Genomic DNA, 21726 nt, shown 5'->3' with positions numbered 1-21726 from the left:
GCCCCACAAGCTCGGGGGACAGCGATCCCCCCCCAAAAAAACTAGGTGCGTCCTATGGGACGGAGCGTCCTATGGGACGAAAAATACAGTACATGTTCCTGTCCCCTTCTCTTTTAGCTGCAACAGACTGATATGGCTACTTCTGGGTGGGTGGGGGAACCGATATTCATAGCCCACCAAGCTGAACATAACACTACAGCCATATATTGTACCTTCCTTTTTTTAAAAAAATCCTCCCCAAAACAGCAAAAAATAGGTGATTTATTAAGCATCTTGGTGGGCTATCTTACATGGCCGAAGGCAGGCTTCCTTTAATACCCAATGCTATCTGCCTCTTATTGTTACATTTCTATCCCATCTTTCTTCCAAGGAGCTCAAGGTGGTATCCATGGCTCTCCTTCTCTCCATCTTTATCCTCAGAACAACCTTGTGAGGTAGGCTGAGAGAGTGAGACTGGCCCAAGGTCACCCACTGGAGTTTTATGGCTGAGTGGGGATTGAAACCATGGTCTCTTGGGTTCAATTCCAGCACTCTGACCACTATACCACAATGACTCATACTTTTGTAAACCCCGAACCTCTCTGAACTGGAACAGCTTTATTATCTCCCACTTGGACTACTGCAATGCGCTCTACGTGGAGCTACCTTTGAAGGTGACCCAGAAACTACAACTAATCCAGAATGCGGCAGCTAGACTGGTGATTGGGGGCAGCCACCGAGACCACATAACACCGGTCTTGAAAGACCTACACTGGCTCCCAGTATGTTTCCAAGCACAATTCAAAGTGTTGGTGTTGACCTTTAAAGCCCTGAACGGCCTCGGCCCAGTATACCTGAAGGAGCGTCTCCACCCCCATCGTTCTGCCCAGACACTGAGGTCCAGCGCTGAGGGCCTTCTGGCAGTTCCCTCATTGCGAAAAGCAAAGCTACAGGGAACCAGGCAGAGGGCCTTCTCGGTAGTGGCACCCGCCCTGTGGAACGTCCTCCCATCAGATGTCAAAGAGATAAACAACTACCTGACATTCAGAAGACATCTTAAGGCAGCCCTGTTCGGGGAAGTTTTTGATGTATGACATATTAGTGTATTTATTGTATTTGTGGAAGCCGCCAAGAGTGGCTGGGGAAACCCAGCCAGATGGGCAGGGTACAGATAATTAATTAATTAATTTATTATTATTATTATTATTACAAATGCAGTTCAACTAAGTTTTTCACAGAGCAGAGCCCTTGAAATCGGTGAACATGGCTGACATAAGCTCAATAATTTCAATGAGTCTGCCATGAGTAAAACTTAGTTGAATATTGCCCCATATTTTGAATTCACACATCAAACCAATCACCGAAATGCAATTTATAAGAGAGTAGGCAGCAGTCTGATACTGACATTCATTGCTCTCTTCTCAGTATTGTACAAACCTATTTTGAGAGCTATGTGGGCAGCCACCGCTTTGTATTTTAAAATTACAGCACATTTGCTTTATTCATAAGGTTCCTTCCCTGTCTTTAAAGTTCTTGCCAAAGTTGGATGAAAAGCGAACTGTACAAGGTTGACTTGTTATTAACAGTAATAGAACACTCTGCTTCAATTAGATTTCGGAGAACACTTTATAATTTTTGAACTGTTTTTTTCTTCCTTTTTTGAACATAGGAACCCAGTAAGCTGCCATATTATACAGGGTCAGACCTTCCAGCTCAATACTATATTTGCTTCCTGGCAGCAGCTCTATAAAGGAGTCTTTCTCAGTCCTAACAGGGGATGCCAGGGGCTGAATAAGAAAACCTCTGCATGCAGAGAAGATATTCTACCATTGAGCTACAGCATCCCTTTAGGATATTTTTAATACCTTGAAAAAACATGAGCTTTGTCCAACCAGAGCAAGATTATTCCACCCTAGTTTCACCTTAATGTAGTTCATACTTACTAACCTGCATGAGTTCATTGCTATCAATCAGGTCACCTTCCAACATCTCTTGGGTTAACTTTCCCATGGTGCCATAGAATTCATCCGCAGTTTCACAACAATCTATCTGCCTGCATCGCAACACAAACATTTCCATTGTCTAAACAACATGTTATATTTCTGAGTAAATACAGAGTGCGTAATCAGTTATTTGAAGAGAGGGGGATACACATAAACAGCTTAACACTAGTGATATTAGTAGACAGATATCCACAAATAGCTCTAATTAGAGAACAGGCTATTAATCTGTGTTTCAGCATCATGCAAACATAAAAAGTGAAAATACAACACTATTTCCTTGTCACACTTGAAAGTATCCCAGTGTTCAGGGGAATGAGTCGTCCAACGAAGCACCCTATTTGTGTGATTTACTCTGTGGCAATTATTTATTTATATTATTTCTTACGCCACTTTTCTCAAAGCAGCTCAAAGTAATAAAAAACACTTATAAAATTTGAACTAACACAGTAAGAAGAAGAAAAAGCAGATTCTAATACAGTAATCCAACTGAAAATGATTCAAACCATTTTGTAGTTTAGAAAGAGAGCAATCACTCTTTAAAAGCCAGCCATCTACGATGAACTATGATCACACGGACTAACTATGCTGAGAGTAGGAAGCAATTTCAGCAGACAGAGCAAAGGGAAAGGAGAGGGAAGTGTTACCAAATGTTTGATAGGACTTCAACCTTAAGTGTAGGAAGGAAAGGACTAGTCCTGTTTCCGTTCAGTTATTTCCTTATTGCAGTTTCTATGCAACTTGTCAGTGTTTTGTGGAATTTTTTTCAATCTCTACATCAGCAAGGGAACCATCTGTTATTAAGTAGCAGGCCGGTAAATGGGTCCCAAAAACATTCCTGGGAAATTTCCAAAGGAAAGGGTAGTAACCATCCCATTTAAAGGAGAGGCTAGACTGTTGTCTCTACACATGTACATCCTAGATAAAATTTAGATAGAACGCTTTAGAGACATAGTTGTTTAATATTTGCTCAGTTCCAGTTTGATGAGAGCTTCTTTTGAAGTTTTCCTGCCCTTCTTTCGACTTCCACACAGAGGAATGATTATTTCCCCCCTTCAATGTGGTGTTTTCTCAGTGAGCATGTGATTGATCTGTAGACAGTTGAACTCTTTAGGGTGCTCTTGAGAGGTCAAAGAAAGGACAACAAGATAGTGATTCAAGACAACAGTACATGTGCCTCAAAGGAATGAAAATGATCATGACTTAGAATTCATGCAGCATCTTCTATTTCAGATTGCCAGTTTAACTCTGAAAACCGCAATCTCACCATGAGCTTCTGTAGATAAGCAAGAGAAACAGAGACTCTGACAAAGACCTACAGTACTTGAAATAAATATCAGGTTGGCTTTGATCATCATAATTTATCTTTGTGTCCTTGTTTTAGAGGACCCGGGGTGGATGTAACCTTTCCACCTGAGCACTCAGATCTAAACCTGAGTATTTTCTAGAAGCAACGCAAAACTATTTCAGTAGCCAAAGATATTCAAGTATAAAAACATAGACAACAGTTCAATAGTCTGGTCCTATGTTTTCAATATACTGTTACCTCCCTGGGTTAAAAAACTAAATAATATCTATATAAACAGAAACAAGAGACTGTGCACTGCAGGAAGCTGCAAAAGAAACTGTGGCACCATCAGATCAACATCATATTTCATATACTCTTAAGAAGTAAATGGCGGTGGTGCACCTGTTGTGATCCACCTGGAATCAAGCTGTGACCTACTTTTGTTGTTGTTGTTGTTTAGTCATTTAGTCGTGTCCGACTCTTCGCGACCCCATGGAACAGAGCAAGCCAGGCACTCCTGTCTTCCACTGCCTCCCGCAGTTTGGTCAAACTCATGCTGGTAGCTTCGAGAACACTGTCCAACCATCTCGTCCTCTGTCGTCCCCTTCTCCTTGTGCCCTCCATCTTTCCCAACATCAGGGTCTTCTCCAGGGAGTCTTCTCTTCTCGTGAGGTGGCCAAAGTATTGGAGCCTCAGCTTCAGGATCTGTCCTTCCAGTGAGCACTCAGGGCTGATTTCCTTCAGAATGGATAGGTTTGATCTTCTTGCAGTCCATGGGACTCTCAAGAGTCTCCTCCAGCACCATAATTCAAAAGCATCAATTCTTTGGCGATCAGCCTTCTTTATGGTCCAGCTCTCACTTCCATACATCACTACTGGGAAACCATAGCTTTAACTATACGGACCTTTGTTGGCAAGGTGATGTCTCTGCTTTTTAAGATGCTGTCTAGGTTTGTCATTGCTTTTCTCCCAAGAAGCAGGCGTCTTTTAATTTTGTGGCTGCTGTCACCATCTGCAATGATCATGGAGCCCAAGAAAGTAAAATCTCTCACTGCCTCCATTCCTTCCCCATCTATTTGCCATGAGGTGATGGGACCAGTGGCCATGATCTTCGTTTTTTTGATGTTGAGCTTCAAACCATATTTTGCGCTCTCCTCTTTCACCCTCATTAAAAGGTTCTTTAATTCCTCCTCACTTTCTGCCATCAGTGTTGTGTCATCTGCATATCTGAGGTTGTTGATTTTCCCCCCGGCAATCTTAATTCCGGCTAGGGATTCATTCAGAGTGGGTTGCAATTCAGCAGTGCACTAAAGAGCAGTGCACTAGAATATCTGAAAGAACTTATACAATTTTGAAACTCTCTGACATTTAGTTTTCTGCAAATATGCACTGCCTGAAAGTGTGTCCTTTTGGTTCCTAACACCACAGTGCAGGAAATGAATTATCCATTATTCTGCCTTATATTCTGGGAACCAGAGCATTGAGCTTGTTGCTGAGAAATATGGGTTCATACCTCCACTCAGTTATGGAGGTCATTGGGGTCTCTGAACAAATATCTCTCTCAATTGGCTACCACTGAGAGTTGCTTTCAGGCTAGAAGATGGAAGTAGGGAAAGGTAGAAATGCTTTAAGTATGAGAAGATAATGGTAATGCCTAACATAGGTACCATTCGTGGACACCTCAATGCAGCTGTACTGCACTGCTCAGTGTTTATTCTTGAGTCTTAACAACATATGTCAAGTTGGAGAAGTAGCCTTTGGCTTGGATTCTGAGTTGCCCATCCTTGAAAAGAAGGGCTCCTTCCTTGTATAGAAGGAAGTCTAATCCAGTATCCAGCAGAGGTTCTAACAACTGTAAGGGGAAGTCAGAGAGCAATGTGCACAGCTTTCCCCTTCCTTCTAGGTAAAAGTAAAGGGACCCCTGACCGTCTAGTTGCGGACGACTCTGGGGTTGCAGCGCTCATCTCGCTTTACAGGCCGAGGGAGCCTCCATAACTGAGTGGAGGTATGAACCCATATTTCTCAGCAACAAGCCCAATGCTCTGGTTCCCAGAATATAAGGCATAATAATGGATAATTCATTTCCTGCACTGTGTACAGCTTCCAGGTCATGTGGCCAGCATGACTAAGCCACTTCTGGCGAACAAGAGCAGCGCACGGAAACGTTGTTTACCTTCCCACCGGAGCAGTACCTATTTATCTACTTGCACTTTGTGCTTTTGAACTGCTAGGTTGGCAGGAGCTGGGACCAAGCAATTGGAGTTCACCCCGTCACGGGGATTCAAACCGCTGACCTTCTGATCGGCAAGCCCTAGGCTCAGTGGTTTAACCCACAGTGCCACTCAGGTCCCCTCCCTTCTACATCCCTCCATAAACCTCCCACACCATTCTTGATCCTTTCAGAGCAGACTTTCAGGGGTGCACTGGGAAATCACCAAGAATTGCCTACCCTACCCTAGCAACAGGAATATCTCATGAGCAAATTCTGCTCATGAGACATAAAATAAAATCTAATTGTTCTTCGAAAGACGAAGTCAAAATGAAAACTGTCTGCCTATTATGGAAAAATTTTAAATCATGATTAGTGTTAACTGCATTTAGAAAGTAGCACTTAATTAGTTTTTTGTCTTATTTCAGGGACAGCTTTTGCATCTAAACTGGCTCTTCAGGAAAGCAAAATATGTGGGCATCAGAAGAGGAGATCAGAAGCAATAATGCAATCCAGCAAAACATTTTTCAACTGAACTAGCAGGCTTCTGCTTGCAATTACCCTTGAAGTCAATGACAAAAACTTGTTCACAAAAGGACTGGGTCTTTTTGCTTTGAATGTAACTAACTGGGAAAAGAAATAAGTTGTTCCAAGTATTATTATTATTATTTAAAGCATAAATCTGAATTTATGTGTCTTAGTACTTTATTTCATAAAGCTTTTTCAAGTTCTTCATAAGAGATGGAAATGATTCCTAAAGCCCTTGCTATTAGCTTTTTTAACCAACTGCTCTTGACAGCCACTAGAATATTTGTTAGAACTTGTCCCAAAATAAACACACTTCTTTTAAAAAAATAATCCTTTGAATATAATTAGTTTATTCAATTACCAGGGTGTTTCTTAGACTTTCATTAAGGGCTGCAAACACTCTGGGTGGAATTCAATTAACTCCCTTGTACTCAACAAAAGGGCTTTTGATCCAGCAGACACCTCTGCTAATGGAAGAGGAGGGGAAGGAACTGTTGCCGATTCCCCCTTGCCTCTTCTGCAGAGTCCCTCAAATCTCTGGAGCTGATTTTGGGGAGAAGGACACCAAGAGTTGCATTTGGGGGAGGGGAACCTGGCAAATAGTGAGCTCCCCTCCTCCTCAGTTAGAGGGCGCCTCTCCTGGACAAAAAGCCTGTGTAAATTTTGTGGGTTGGATCCAGGCCGCCTTTTGTGGAGAGGAATCCTCCCTCTATGCAAGGCTTCTGATTCAACAGAAGGCTCCCTCCCATCCCACCAAACAGTGTTGAATGTAGTGCAACTAGCAAAGATACCTCTCCACTGGCTGCAGCAAAGTCTGGATCCAACCCCATAATATTCCCATTAAAGGTAAAGGTACCCCTGACCATTAGGTCCAGTCACGGACGACTCTGGGGTTGCACGCTCATCTCACTTTACTGGCCGAGGGAGCCGGCGTTTGTCTGCAGACAGTTTTTCCAGGTCATGTGGCCAGCATGACTAAGCTGCTTCTGGCGAACCAGAGCAGCGCACGGAAACGCCGTTTACCTTCCCGCCAGAGTGGTACCTATTTATCTACTTGCACTTGATGTGCTTTCGAACTGCTAGGTGAGCAGGAACTGGGACCGAACAACGGGAGCTCACCTCGTCGCGGGGATTAAACCGCTGACCTTCTGATCAGCAAGCCCTAGGCTCTGTGGTTTAGACCACAGCGCCACCCGCGTCCCTATCACTTACTTACTGGGGAGCAAAAGCGAGGAGAGTGCTCTTGCACTCAAACCCATTAAGGAGGGCGATTCAACTTCTGGGATATGTTTTTGGAGCAATGTCAGCTGCTGCCTCACCACCACCAACCCACAAAACAACTGAACTGTATGTAACATAGCTGCATCGCAAAGCACGCTATATGGGTCAACTGGGATGGAGAAGGAAAAAAGAATGGGCATCATTGTCAGAACTTCAATACCATTTCATATAGTACTTCCAACCCTCCAAACAACTATTCAGTATCATTTCCTTTAGGCGTAGGCTGAAAGTATACTTACTCTCCCAGCTTTGCCCAAATAGCCAGCGCTACTCTCAGTATAATTTCCGACCCTTCGAAGAACACAGAATCCCAGATTTTTAGAACTGTATGGTTAGGAAGGCATGTAGCAAATAGGGTCAGGAACCACTGCATAGTGAAGACGTTTGTGAGTGGGGGTTCGTAACCGCCTGAAACAGAAAAAAACAGAACAGATCCACAGCTATTCCCTGAAAGTGTTTATCTTAACACAACCCATAAGGAAGAAAAATACAGAATTGCAGTAACAACAAATGATTCCATTCCATTCATTTTTCGGTTTGCCATAGATCCAAGGAAGCAAAACACAATTGATAATATGCTAGTAACATTCCTCTATGGAACTGCTCAGCTTTTACTAATGTCAGGATCTGGTAGGATTTTACCCCCAAGCCTTCTGAATTGGTATCATAAACTGAACAGCGGTGTGGGAGGTGATTGGATCAGGAGTGTAACAATAAACTCTGTACACTTGCATTTCTACTTCCATCAACCCATCTCTTTACATAAAAAGAACCCTGCTTCATCCGACCAAAGTCCAGCATCCTGTTCTCACAGTGGCCAACTAGATGCTTATGGGAAGCCTGCAAGCAACGCCCGAATACAACAAGTAAGTGGGATAAGGTATCAGTATTTGCATGCCAAACCCCGTAGTATCTTAATTTTCAATTAAATGGTTTGTCCAATTGTCCAGCACTCTCTTAGGGTCTTTTAACTCTGCAGCGATGATCAATTATTTATTGAACTTTCTTATGCTGCTTTTCAAGACAACAAGTCTTTCTGAAGCAGTTCACAGCCATAATTTAGCATTTAAGAAAAAATACAGGAGATACCTTAAAAATGTAAATTAACACAGCAGCAAAGAACAGATTCTCTCTCAAACCAGTAACCCCAACTGGAACAGTTCTTAATATTTTCACTATGATCATGTTTGCTATTTTTTAAAAAAATCTGATACAAAAAAATATATGAGGGCCCTGTGATAATCATCTGAGGTCCTTCGTCCATGAGAGACCCAGAGCATGGCAGCACAAGAAAGGGCCTTTTCTGTGGTGACTCCCCACATGTAAAATGCTCTCTTCGGGGAGGCTCCCCTGGCACCTTCATTACATATCACTATGCGCCAGGCAAAAACTTCTCTCTTTAACCAGACTTTTGGCTGATTAACATTCTACGTCATTTTAAATGTGTTTGTCGGGGGAACGTTATTGGTTTTGTTTTGTTCTTGTTTTCATTATGTATTTTGTGTCCTCATTATGTATTTTTATGTTGTGGACCACCTTCAGATGAAGGACAGGTATACAAATTTAATAAATAATAATATTAATTAGTTTCACCTCAAACATTTGTTAAGTTTTAAACAGGCTAATATATTTCTTAGCCTCGTAATCAGATGCGTTCTAAAGGCTCCCAGGGCAAAGAAATGTTATAGGAGCAAAGAAACAGAAAACTAACAAATAAAACAATTGGAAGGCATCTACCTCCACTTTCCTTGTTGGCAGCTCTTTGAAGAGTATCCAAATGCTGTGACAGCTCAGGAAGTTTCATTCTCAGGAGGTCTCGGAACACGGCCATGTCGACAGATAGAGCTCGGAGGTTATTGACAAAATAGCTGTCAGGCAGCACTTTATCTATTAAGTAAATCATAATCTGAAAACAAAGCAGAAAAGGCTAGCAGCTAGTAAGGGTCCTGTGGAATCACTGTGGTTGAATACAAATTATTTCCATACAATTCTCTATCTATTTGTATTGAAGGTAAAGGTAAGCAGTGGTGCTGTGGTCTAAAACCACTGAGCCTCTTGAGCCCAATCAGAAGGTCAGTGGTTCGAATCCCCGTGACGGGGTTAGCTCCTGTTGCTCTGTCCCAGCTCCTGCCAACTTAGCAGTTTAAAAGCACACCACAAAGTGCAAGTAGATAAATAGGTACCACTGCAGCGGAAAGGTAAACGGTGCTTCTGTGCACTCTGGTTTTCCGTCACAGTATTCCATTGCGCCAAAAGTGGTTTAGTCATGCTGGCCACATGACCCGGAAAACTGTCTGTGGACAAATGCTGGCTACCTCAGCCTGAAAGCGAGATGTGCGCCGCAACCCCATAGTCGCCTTTGACTGGACTTAACTCAAAATCCCCTGCATTCTTGTGTAAAAAAACACCAACACCCATACCCACACCCTGCTTCGGGGGACTTTATCCCCACCGCTGAACCATTCTGATAGAAAAAATTCAAAATACGGGTAAAAACAACACCTTGCTCAGTAGCGTTACTCACTTTTAAAGCATCTCCCTCGTTGCCTTCCATTACTTCAAGAATAAGGGCAGCCAGAATGTTAAAACCTTGACAATATCCCACAGATTTGTTCCACCTGGCGTAAGCCAGTAAAACACGTTTTAATACCACTCTGTCTTGCTCTGCCTCCTGGCCACAGTAAGAACTGCATCCAGTTCGATGAAGATCCTAAAGAAAGTGGAGGGGGGAAACAGGGAATAAGGTCTCAGCAGAAGCTCCCTTTATGGCTTTTACATTGTTAAATTCAAGCACACACTCTAACGTCAGCCCTGTTTTTATTTCCTGAATTAAACTGACTTTGCACGATGGAACGGAATCTGCAAATGTCCAATTTAGTAGATTCAATATCCACACCCTTTATCTACTGACACGCTCAAGGAGGCTAACTGAATAAACAATTACCACCGGTCAATATAAAATAGCAACAAAATAATCATTGTGCAGAAAGTGGATTATTTCTTAAATGGAAAGTTAGAAACACCTTTTCTGCTGTCAGCAGTTAATACCGTACTGGGCAGAAGCAACAGTAATATAAAGCCTGCTACTTATTCTTTTGTCTCCTAGTTCCCAAGTTAACATGCTGGTATATTGGAATAAATACCATCCTGGGGATGAAGGCCACAGGCAGCAGCATTCTGAAGCTAACATTCGTAACAAAATTTTAAGAAATTAAGACATCCCTGGGACAGAAGGCAATGCGCTTTCAAGCCATATTGAAACAAACACTGAACAGGTGCATTTTATCAAGCAAGCTGTAAATTTTAACATTCAAAGGGAGGTTTCAGATAGCTTGCAAAGTCCCATCTGTCTCTTTAGAAGCATGCCTTTAAATCAAACAAAGGCTTATAAAAGAGCAGAATGAAAATCGGAGTGAAGTGGATGATGTTAAGCGGCAATTCAAAACATTAAACTACTGCAATTTTAAAAGTTCACTATTTGAATGAAATGCAGAAAACTCAAATTACAGAATTTGTTTTTTTCTGGAACCAGAGGAGAAGTTCCAGTGAGCATGTACAGTGCACTAGTCTCCATGTGCATGAGCACACAAGTTATGCCTTGCATTTAACTAAGTTCTTCTCAGTGCAGACCCACTAAAATTAAGTGAGCCATGGTCAATAAACTCAGTGGGTTTACTCGGAGTATGACAAACATTACATACAACAACCCCACATCTTGAGTAGACACTGCTGCTCTTTCAAAAGCAACATGTAAAATTCTAGAAAAATATGAGGACTTGCACTATATAATTGCATGACCGGAATGACTTCTGCTTGAATAACAGGGCTTCCCTGACATTCCTCCTGCCCTGTGCTCTCTGTGGGAGAACCTCTACAAAAGACATAGGGGAGGAGAAGGGGGGGGGAATATTCTGTTGTGCCTTAGTGTGAATTCCACCCTATATGCTCATTTTTGTCATTGTTGTTTTTCCTTTGTTACACTGTACATAGGAACTGACTGTTGTGTCACTCACTTGCCCTCCTCCCCACTGTTATTTTACACTGCAGGGGTGTGCTAGCTGTTGTTTAGAACCCAAATTTTGGTTTGTGTGCCAAACATACAAACGTTGGTTTACACTTTGTGCTTCCCCCCCCCCCGCCCCCGACTCTTCCCCAAGAGCCTCCAGATACTATTCCAAACTGCTTATTGCTGCTGAAGAAATACCTTCTCACCACTGATTGGCAACCACAAGGCGGTGGTATAAGCAAGGACTTCACTGCTTAGAATCCTTTAGGTTACTCAATGCATAATCAACTCACACAGCACATTCTTCCATTTTATTTCATTCTGCCCAGGAGCCCTTCCCTCTCTTAATTTTTATTGGTGCGCCCTATTGCTAGGACCTTGAATGTGCATAAAGCATATATCGCTTCCTTTCTTTTTAATTAGCAATGATTTTCCCTCACCTCCAATTGCACATTTCCTCATGCCATCTTGTATTCATGCTGTTCACGAGAATTGCACCCCCTTATAATATTTAATACATAATCTATTTATTGCTAATTAGTGCTTTGGTATCGTTGTCTTCTTTTGCTGTTACACTGGAACCAGTGGGCTTGATTCAGAACCTGTCAGTCAAGACGCCTGAAGGTAGATCTTTAGAGAGCACCGTCACCAGCCTTATCTGCTGCCCTTACACTAAGGAAATCTGGAGAGTGAACATGATTCTCTCTCCACTACCATTTTTAGCTTCACAATAACCTTGCGTGGTAGGAAAGGCTGAGACATAGTGACTGGCACAAGGTTAGCCAATGAACTTCATGGATGAGTAGAAATTTGAGCCTGGATCTCCTCGGATCTGGTCCAATACTCTAACCAAGGGTGGGCAATCTGTGGCCCTTCAAATGTTGCTAGACTTCAACTCCCAGTGCCAGACAGCCATGGATGATGGGAGCTGTAGTCCAACAAGATCTGTAGAGTTGCAGGTTACTTTTGTCACTACACCAACTCTTTCTTCATATTTGTTAAGACAGCGCCAGATGCTGGCACGATCAGATGTTGATGCTTTTATTCATTGCAATAGCTTGCTTTCAATGTCAGTTATACTCAGACTTGTTGAAATTAATGGACAAGACTAAATTAGTTCCATTAATTTCATGGGTCTATTTTGAATAAAACTTAGTTGGATGCAACCCTGTTCCATTTTATATAAGCAGATTAATAAGAAATAGAGTTATCAGAACACAGAAATTGGGTGCGGGGGAGAGAGACACAAACACACTTCTTTGTATCCCAAGAGTTACATTGTATTGACAGTTATAGACCATTAGTAACCAAGAGACAAAACAGTTATGTTATTAATTTTTAATGTGGCCCTGTACAAATAAGCTCTATAATTTATACCTACCAATTAGGATCAGTATTTTCATACAGAACGTTCAGAAATATGTATAACCTTACTAAGACCCACTGGGATAGCTCAATCGGTAGAGTATGAGACTCTTAAACTCAAGGCTGTGGGTTCGAGCCCCACAAAAAGATTCCTGCACTGCAGGGGGGGTGGACTAGATGATCCTTGGGGTCCCTTCCAACTCTAGAATTCTATTATTCCTATTACAAAGCTTGGCTGTGGTTCTCATCAAGGTGATGTTCTGGTTTATTTCTATCTGTTCTCACTCTGGGCTATACCACCTCAAATTGCATTTTGGGGCTTACATAATGGAATTCTCACCCACAGAAATAAAATGCCTGCACATAGAAAACTAAAGTGTCTTGGAGAAAGGTTCTTGCCTGACTTCTTATATTCTTCCACATCAGGTTTCCCCTGCAGTTTGAATGATCCAGGCCAAACACAAGTTTGCCAACTCATAGAGAACAAAGACTTAGGCATCATTGTTGTGGCGTTTGCCCTCCTAGGTGTGTGACATCATACTGGGTTCATAAGGAAAGGGTTAACTAATTGTAAAATGACTAACCAATGGGAACCCAAGGGGAGGAGTTAGAGTTAGAGTTAGGGTGGTTGGGAAGTCAGTCTGGAGTTAGAAGAGACAGAGAGGATAAGACTGTGGGTTGGGCTAGTCTGAAGTGAGAGAGTTTGTTAAAAGGAGTCAGTCAAACAGTTGACATAATCAGTCAGAAGGTACAGTGGAACCTCGGGTTACATACGCTTCAGGTTACAGACTCCGCTAACCCAGAAATATTACCTTGGGTTAAGAACTTTGCTTCAGGATGAGAACAGAAATCGTGCTCCGGCAGCGCGGCAGCAGCGGGAGGCCCCATTAGCTAAAGTGGTGCTTCAGGTTAAGAACAGTTTCAGGTTAAGAACGGACCTCCGGAACGAATTAAGTACTTAACCCGAGGTACCACTGTATTAGGAAGGTATAGGCCAGTAAAGAAACTAAAGTTAAGAAACTGACAGGAATATTATCTGAGAAACCATAAACTTGTTAATGCTTATAAAATGAACTTGTTTATTTGGTTCAATTTTAACAACTGTCTGGACTCAGTGTTTTACCCGAGAGTAACGGGTTGGTGGCAGCGGGGAAGTGAGCACAGTGGTGGCACAGGGATCAATAGATCATTAAACATCCAGGGACCCTGTGTGATCGCCACAGTTGTAGATTGTTCACTGTGGTAATTTTTATTTTATTGCCTTTAAACCCCACCTTTAGGAGCTCAAGGTGGCATACATTCCTCATTTGATTCCCCCCAACAACAACCCTGTGAGGTAGGTTAGGCTGAGAGGTAGCGACTGACCCTAGGCCACCCAGTAAGCTTAATGGCCAAGAGGGGATTTCAACCTTGGCCTCCCAGTTCGTAGCCCAACGATTTAATTACTACACCACACTGTCTCCTGTAATGTGGAATTCATACCAAGGTCTACCTGATACCCATGAAGCAATTCTACATTCACTTCATTCTGCGGTATATTTAAAAGGTCAGGGGTCAGGTAGATAATATGAGAAGTTTCCTTGAACAACATCATGGTAGGGAGTAGTTCACACATGATAATAGGCTACTTTGCATGTGGGAGGTGGCCTTGAAATTTGGAACTGACAAAACTAAGACAAGTATATTTCTAGAAATACACTGGGGGGGGGATAATTTGCCAATGAGCATAATAATTCAAAAAGTAATGCTAATAAAGGAGTATTTTAGGACCAATCTTTATTCTGAGCTCCCTTTTGCCATTTTGGAAGTTTCCATGGTAAACAGAACCTGCTTTTGGAAGTAGTGAACAACTCGGTCTTATTTTTAAAAGTTTAGCAGGTCATTATTCCATTAATCTTCCTAGCTGTTACCAGTTCCCATTGATCTATTTGAACAATGGGCAAAGAAATAATTTCCTTGCACGTTGATAATATAAACGTAACTTTCAGGAAAACAAGCAGAGACATATACAGCCGTGAAGAATAAATTAATTAAAATTGCTTAAAGTACCTTTACAATCTGAATACCCATGGAATCATCGTCAGGATTGCTTCTGTCATTGAAAGTGAAGCGCATTGTCTTATCCCAGTCAATTGCTATGCTCCTTAAGTAATGATCTGCCAAGGTGAGCCAGACCTTAAATAATGAAAAATAAAAATTTTATTATTTATACCCCACGCCCAAAAGAGATTCCCCACCCCCACAAAATAATTGTGAGTCACCCCTCCTTTAAATAGTTTATAAATAAGTAAAGCTAATCAACAAGTTCATATGAGTCTGAAGCACTATGCAAACAAGCTTTCAAACAGTAGCATAGCAAGACAGGAACAGGCTGCCCTGGGCACTGCAGGCGACCGCATGGCATCACTGGGGGTGAGCATTGGAGGGCGGCACTGGAGCTTCAGGGCGGCATGGGAGTTGGTTGGCAGTACTGGTGATGCAGTTCAGCAACTTTGGGCGTTCTTATATAAAAAAAAGCTCCGCCCCAGACAGTTGCTAAGGCGCTGCTTTCAAAGTTATTGGACCAACACCTGAACAGTGAGTGCAATCCTTTTAGTTATACAAAACCACTGCATCTCTGCAGACTGCATATTATTTCATGGTAGCAAGTCAAAGGCACAGCTCACCTATATATTGCATAACATACCATGCTCATATGAGCAATTCTCTCCCACAACGCAGACGTAGGAAGAAGATTGGGAAATCGTGTGTTTTTACGCAGTGCATGCAGCAGAATATACAAAGGTATAGGGTTGGATCCACACTTACTCATGCTAAGAACAGATTCACTTAAATCAACGGGGCTTAACTTAGTCCTGACTAACTTAAGCTACATTGATTTCAATGGGCATAATCTAAGCATTACTAAGTCTGGCCCTGTTCCATAGGATGTAAAGTGGGGCCAGGAATCGGCTTTACTTGCTGAGCAGCAGCCTGAAGAAGGCAGAGTGACTCCACTCCTTTTACATGCAGTATCTCTTCACAAAGCAACTTGCCTAATTCAGCTATCAGTCACCAGAAACTGAGATAACTTCACCAGTGCCAAGCTTGAGCACTGGCACAAAGTTATGAGCACTGGCACGAAGATTGGGTTTCTTTTTTTCTTTTTCTTTTTTTAATTTACACTAGAAACTTTAGATGAATCTGGTCACTAAAGAAAACCTCTATGTTCATTCTTAAATCTAGAAGGAACATGTAGATGTTTATCCAGTAATGAAAGTTATGCTCATTGAAATCCACAGGACACAGAAGGTTAGAGCTTTCCTCACCTTTCTCCTCCACTCCTTTGGTATTCCTGTTGGCAGCCTAGCCACTGCTTTGAGAGCATCGTGCCACTAAAAAATAACCACTGAGACAGATTATTCCAGTTCAGAAACATAACTGGGCATGCAACACAATTTAATATATTTACCATGAACTTAAGTACCAAGTATTTTAATACCCGGTTACCCAATTAGACATGATCAACATGGAGAGGAAAAACTAATCTGCTGCTTAATTATTCATTCATATTCTAGAAATTACAAAAATAATAATAATGCAATGGACTTTAATCCTTTTAGCTTCTTAGCCATATAGAACGATCTGCTGTCACAGAAAAGGAAACTGTTGAGGTATCAAAACACCACTAGTAACAAGCACATTTGCAACAGAAGTGATTACTGTATAGGCTCATTTGGATAACACTCCCACTTCACAGGCCAGTGCAAATTTTAAATAAATATTTGTCCATGCATTCAGAAGACCTTTTGTGACTTATAGATGAATAAAAATAATAAATTACCTGCTGAAAGCCATTCTGACCTAAAGATGGCTCAAGTGTAAATTTCAACTTGGTGTCAACTCCTATGCAGTAAAATAAAAACCAAAGAAACCAGTTACTAAAATATTGGTTTAGGGATTAAAGAAGAAAATTATCAGATAACCATAAACAGGTGAATGTCCCCAAATATCTAAATCAATGTATGGTAATGATACAATTTTTCACATACAAAACTGGGTATTCACTCTGGGTCAGAGACAACTCTAGAGAACAGGTAAAAACACATTAGGCAAAAATAGGTGAGTACAGCACCTACACATGGAGGGAAACACCTTGGGTTCAACAGAGCTTTCCTCCCCCACCCCCAGCCCCACTTTGCCATTAACAATGAGGACCCTAGGACAGTTTGGCAATCAGGATGTCTGTGTTTAGCTCCCTTATTCACAGGAGCTAATGAAACTTGACAGAGCAGAAGGGAGGGCGGGATAGGAAGGTGAGTAGACGAAGAGCCACAGCTCTGAAGCATAGCATCTGCTTTGCATGCAGAAGGTACCGTGTTCAATCTGCAGCCTTCTCCAAGTAGTGCCATTAAAAATATATCCAAATTTCATAAAACAAAGTAGATATTTAGATACTCATTTTCATCCAAATCAGCCATGTACAGTGCGATTCCATACACGTTACTCAAAAGAAAATTTCATCAAGTTCAATGGAGCTTACTCCATTAAGTGGATATAAAACTGCACCCGTAGCTTTTAAAAAATAGGGAGACATATAATTAGGATAATTAAACTTTGAAAGATCTCACAAATACCTTTAGTAACCTACATTTACAATACTGACATCCAAAGAAATTTCCGACCTTTCACAATTAGCTTTCCTTTTGTATCCAGTTGTAGCCAATTAACAAATTAGCTACATATTTAATCAATATCCACTTCCAAGGAATCATACGCATCATAGTGAATTGTTTCATGCCCTTTCTTCATTGAAGTCTGATTTGTCAAACTCGCCTTAAGGACAATAGACCATCTGCTTTTATGTGCAAGAAGAAACTAGTGTTGTGCACAAGCTGTGCAATTCTTTTCTTTTTTTAAGAAAAGCTGCATAATATGTATGTACATTATAAAGGGCTCTTTCCCCACATGGTAGAGTGCTGCTGTCCAAAGCTAAGGTGCTGAAATGTCATCTGATGGCCTAACAACAAACTCGTGACACCTTAGACATGGGGAAATATAAAAAGACTGCAACTTTTGGAAATACTGGCTTTGCTTCTGTTACAAGACAATTACTAAGAAATGAAAGGGTGGCCAGACACGACAACTTCTCAAATCAATCACACAACCATTCCTTCTAAATTTCAAACAACTATATTGAATTAGGAAAGAAATAGTGTTGCACGCACCAGCTACTTCAATATAATATAACCAAAGGAGCCCTAAAGCTTTAGCAGTCTTTCCAATACAGGCCCTACAAGTGAGGTCATCACTACTAGGGGATTTGTTTGCATTTGATGCAAGGTTGTTGACACGTCTGCATCAAGCTCCTTGTACCCTCCACAAATGTGTCTTCGCTTCAGCCAGGCATCAAAGGTGAGTTTGTCTGAATATTGAGATTTAAATTTCCAACAAGAATTAAATCGCTGCTTTCAGCAGCCCTGTCCTGCCTGCAACGCTTCCAAGCACCTGGATAGCTCAGTTGGTTAGAGCAGGGTGCTGATAATGCCAAGGTTGCAGGTTCAAGCCCAGTATGGGGCTGCTGCATATTCCTGCATTTCAGGGGCTTCGACTAGAAGATGCTCAGGGTCTCTTCCAACTCTACAATTCTGTGATTCTATATAAATATACACACAAGAGAGAGGGGATTAGTCTTCTTCTACCTGTCGGTATTGGATACCTCTCGGATACCTCCCGAGGTTGTCTATACTCCCCATTCTAGTTATTTCTCCATACCCTAAATAACCACAGATGGCCGGGCATCAGGGCACTTCGCCCTCTGCCATTCTTCTGCATCGCCATAGGCCTGGTCTTCAAAGTGCAGGATAGGTACTCCAGGCATAAACCTAAGAATTGCCTCCAGAACAAAGACACTGTGCTAAAGAGTCACGTGTGCTGGAGGAGTCAGGTGGAAAAACAGATGGAGCGAAGGGACGCTCTACCCTTCAACCAACCCGACGCCCTGGCTCCCAGGACATTCACAGGGGACCTCTCTGGGCTGGACGGCTCTACCCCATCCTTGCGAGATGCCCCGACGAGATCCCCTGCTAGGGGCAGTTTCCCTCTGGCCCTGTCTGACAATGGCAGGCCTGGAGGAGCTCTCCAAGCCGCAGCCATCTGGGCTCTCCGCCCAAGGCGGCGCCAGAGTCTCGCCCTCCGGGCCGAGGGGACGGCGGCGCTCCGGGGCCTCCCCAGCCAGCCCGAAAGCCCATTGCCCCGGGCGGAGGGCGCGCTTCCTACCCGAGGGCTCCATCTGCGCCCCTCCGGCGTCGCTGGAGAGCGTCTGGAGGGAGCAGCGCCGGGCATTTGCTCGCACGCAGCTCCCTGTCGCCAGTGGCCGCCCCCCCCCCCGCTTCCCCCAGCAGCTTAAGCGATTAAAGCCTGCCCGGGTTAAGCCCGGCTCCAAGGCCTCGCCACATGCCCTCCTCCCCGCGGCGGCCGCTTTTTCAAACAAAGGCGGGAAAAGCGAGGGCCTCCAGGGCGCGCCAAACCAGCAGGCAGCCCTTACCCGGCTCCAAGGTGCAGAGGAGACGAGGCGCGGTGCGCGAGATGCAGCTGCGCTTCTTCAGGACGTTGCTGAGGATGGTGCCCACCCCGCCCCCGCCGCCCCCGCCGGTGCTCTGGCGCTTGAGGCAGCGTCCCCCCCGGCGCAGCGAGCTCGCCAGCCTGTCCTGCCTCATGGCTGGCCCCGGGCCGCAGACCAACCATCCGCCGCGCTCGCCTCAGCTCAGCAGCCGGCGGGGCGCGCGCGGCTGGGCTGCAGGTGCAGCGCGCGGTGACGCAATGCCCGGGCCTGGCGGGCTCGCCGTCTCTCGTCGACGGGGCGCCCGGGGGGGGAGATCCTTAAACGCGCCAGGTGGCGAGCAGGGCCAGGCGTGGGGGAGGCATGATGGCGGAGGAGGAGGAGGGCGCCGCGGGGGCGGGAGGCGGCCGGCGCGCTTCCCTCCCGGCTGGAGGGGGCATCTGCAGTGCAGAGAAGAAGGCAAAGGCGAGGCGAGGGAGAAGGGAGAGAAAGGGCTGCTCCCGCCCACAAGCGCAGCAGCAGCAGCATCACGGGCGGGGGGGGGGGGGGAGCCGGGCGGCGGTTCCTCCTCCGGCACCGCCTGCTAGCAAGCAGCTCGGGTTAAAAATAAACGCGAGTCGGAAGGGATGCCAGCAGCATCTATAGAGCGTCTTTAAATATATATAGAAAGCTGACGACGACACCAAGGCAGACTGCAATCCGTCCGGTTTGTACAGCCTGTCCTGAGGGAGCTGCAGAAGAGTGGTGGGCATCTGCTTAGGCACCCACAACAACAACAAGGAGTGCCAACTTGAATAAATACAGGCAGGGGGGCAGGTGAGCCCTGACCCACATAATCACCTGATGCAGCAAATGCACACCATAATAATAAAATATTTCAGGCGGCCGCCCCCCAAATGATGAGCATTGCCATTCAAATGGTGTGCATTGGCTCCTATGACAACGTGCCTCTCCCGTTGTTGATTAAGATGAGCTGTGCTTTTCTTCGCAGCATCCTTCAAAACATTGAAATGTGGGGGGGGGGGCACTTCCAGTTTAGGTTTCAGTCTAATTGCTGAACATAAGGCAGCTTGTGTTACCCCCTTTTCACAGAAGACACCATATGTGCCACAATGGGATGGAATACGTTATAGCAGAAGTCTCTTTGCACCTATTATATGCAGACGAAATCTATAGAAAAGAGAAATTCAAAGTTTTCCATCTGCACCTCCCCCTCTTTTCCCTCTTTCACGATTCCATCCTCTGTGCTAGTGAAACATATCGGCATCTATTTTCAATATTAAATAATATTTGCGGCAGTAACGTGTAATAACTGAAGGAATGTCGGACACGTTCAAGAGTCACTTTAAGGTCAAGACTTCTGCCAGAGCTGAAGCAGGAAACCTTGGGCTGCAGTGCATACCCACCTCACTGTTTGATATGCATATGTACATTATTTTCCTTTCAGAAACAATGCAAAGCTCAGCGCAGTTGGATTTACCAAGGACCAGAAGGATTTGCACCATAATGAACTCGCAACATTCCTGCTTGCAGCAGCCTGACAACTTATTGCACAGAACTGGAAAAATCTGGACCATCTACACCTCACAGTGGAGAAAAATGGCATGGACAATAGCCCTGATATGTTGATTAAACATTTGAATGCATTAGATAACACCCAGGACTCAGGCAATTTTAGTGAAATATGGCATCCATTTATATCATTTTCTATTGATAACACAGAAACCTGGCATACATATACATATGCCTATCCCTGGAGAAATGTTTTTTCCTTAACAAGGATGTTGATTGGAAAAGGAGGGTGAGAAGAGGAAGGGAGGAAATAACCCCCCACACCATTTATTCTTGCTTTGTACCAAACTGAATAATAATAATAATAATAATAATAATAATAATAATAATAATAATTTATTATTTGTACCCCGCCCATCTGGCTGGGTTTCCCCAGCCACTCTGGGCGGCTTCCATAGAAGCTTCGTGAAAGTTTAATTTCTTCAATCTAGTATGGCTCACTGGAGCAAAGTCACAAAGCTTACATAGAGTTTTTCCTGCAATATGTGTCCTTGGTATTGTAGGCACTCCTTAATGTGGATTCAGAAAACCACATGCGATGGTAGTTGACATGGTGAATCAACAACTCCAAGGTGAACGTCTGGTGTGGCCATCACACAACATACATACATAATAAAAGTGTGTTCCAGATCTGAAAAAGTTTGAAGATAAATGTTCTATTGCTTGGTAAGTCATTATCTGTCATAGGTGCAGGGGGACAAGAACATTCAAATGAATCACCACCACATCCTACATGCCTGTAGCTACCTATCTGAATCCATCATAGCCTCTCTTCTGTGCAGTGTACTGACACTGAACAATTTGCACACCCTGGTTCAAAACATTTTCTTTCATTATAACCATCGTAAGCTGCAGAATGCCAGACCGGATCTGGCAGTCATATCAAGGTGATACTCCTAACCTGAAAGGAGCAACACAATTCATTTCAACCTTTCAACAACAAAAGAGACTGGCTAA

General features: G+C 43.5%; 1 protein-coding gene across 5 annotated transcripts in view; it reads right to left on the bottom strand.

Annotated features, from left to right (window-relative positions):
- The window catches only part of TBC1D30 (TBC1 domain family member 30), a 44416-nt gene that overhangs the window by 9818 nt on the left and 12872 nt on the right, over window positions 1–21726 (bottom strand). For 2 of the 5 annotated variants that reach the window (XM_081928022.1, XM_081928023.1), the window contains exons 1-8: window positions 19183–19412; window positions 16480–16541; window positions 15965–16030; window positions 14706–14831; window positions 9810–9995; window positions 9023–9191; window positions 7525–7693; window positions 1927–2032 (exon numbers count right to left, since the gene is read on the bottom strand). In XM_081928022.1, coding sequence (XP_081784148.1) covers window positions 1927–2032; window positions 7525–7693; window positions 9023–9191; window positions 9810–9995; window positions 14706–14831; window positions 15965–16030; window positions 16480–16541; window positions 19183–19354 — 1056 coding nt within the window. In that variant the 5' untranslated portion in view covers window positions 19355–19412. Of the gene's footprint in view, window positions 1–1926; window positions 2033–7524; window positions 7694–9022; window positions 9192–9809; window positions 9996–14705; window positions 14832–15964; window positions 16031–16479; window positions 16542–18914; window positions 18964–19182; window positions 19413–21726 lie in introns of those variants that run through there. The other 3 variants (XM_081928020.1, XM_081928021.1, XM_081928024.1) reach the window with 2 other exon arrangements.

This window comes from Podarcis melisellensis (genome assembly GCF_964234715.1).
Source record: "Podarcis melisellensis genome assembly, chromosome: 10".
Taxonomy (NCBI): domain Eukaryota; kingdom Metazoa; phylum Chordata; class Lepidosauria; order Squamata; family Lacertidae; genus Podarcis; species Podarcis melisellensis.
The sequence above is the reverse complement of the archived record's forward strand: the minus strand, read 5'-3'. Positions and strand labels throughout refer to the sequence as shown.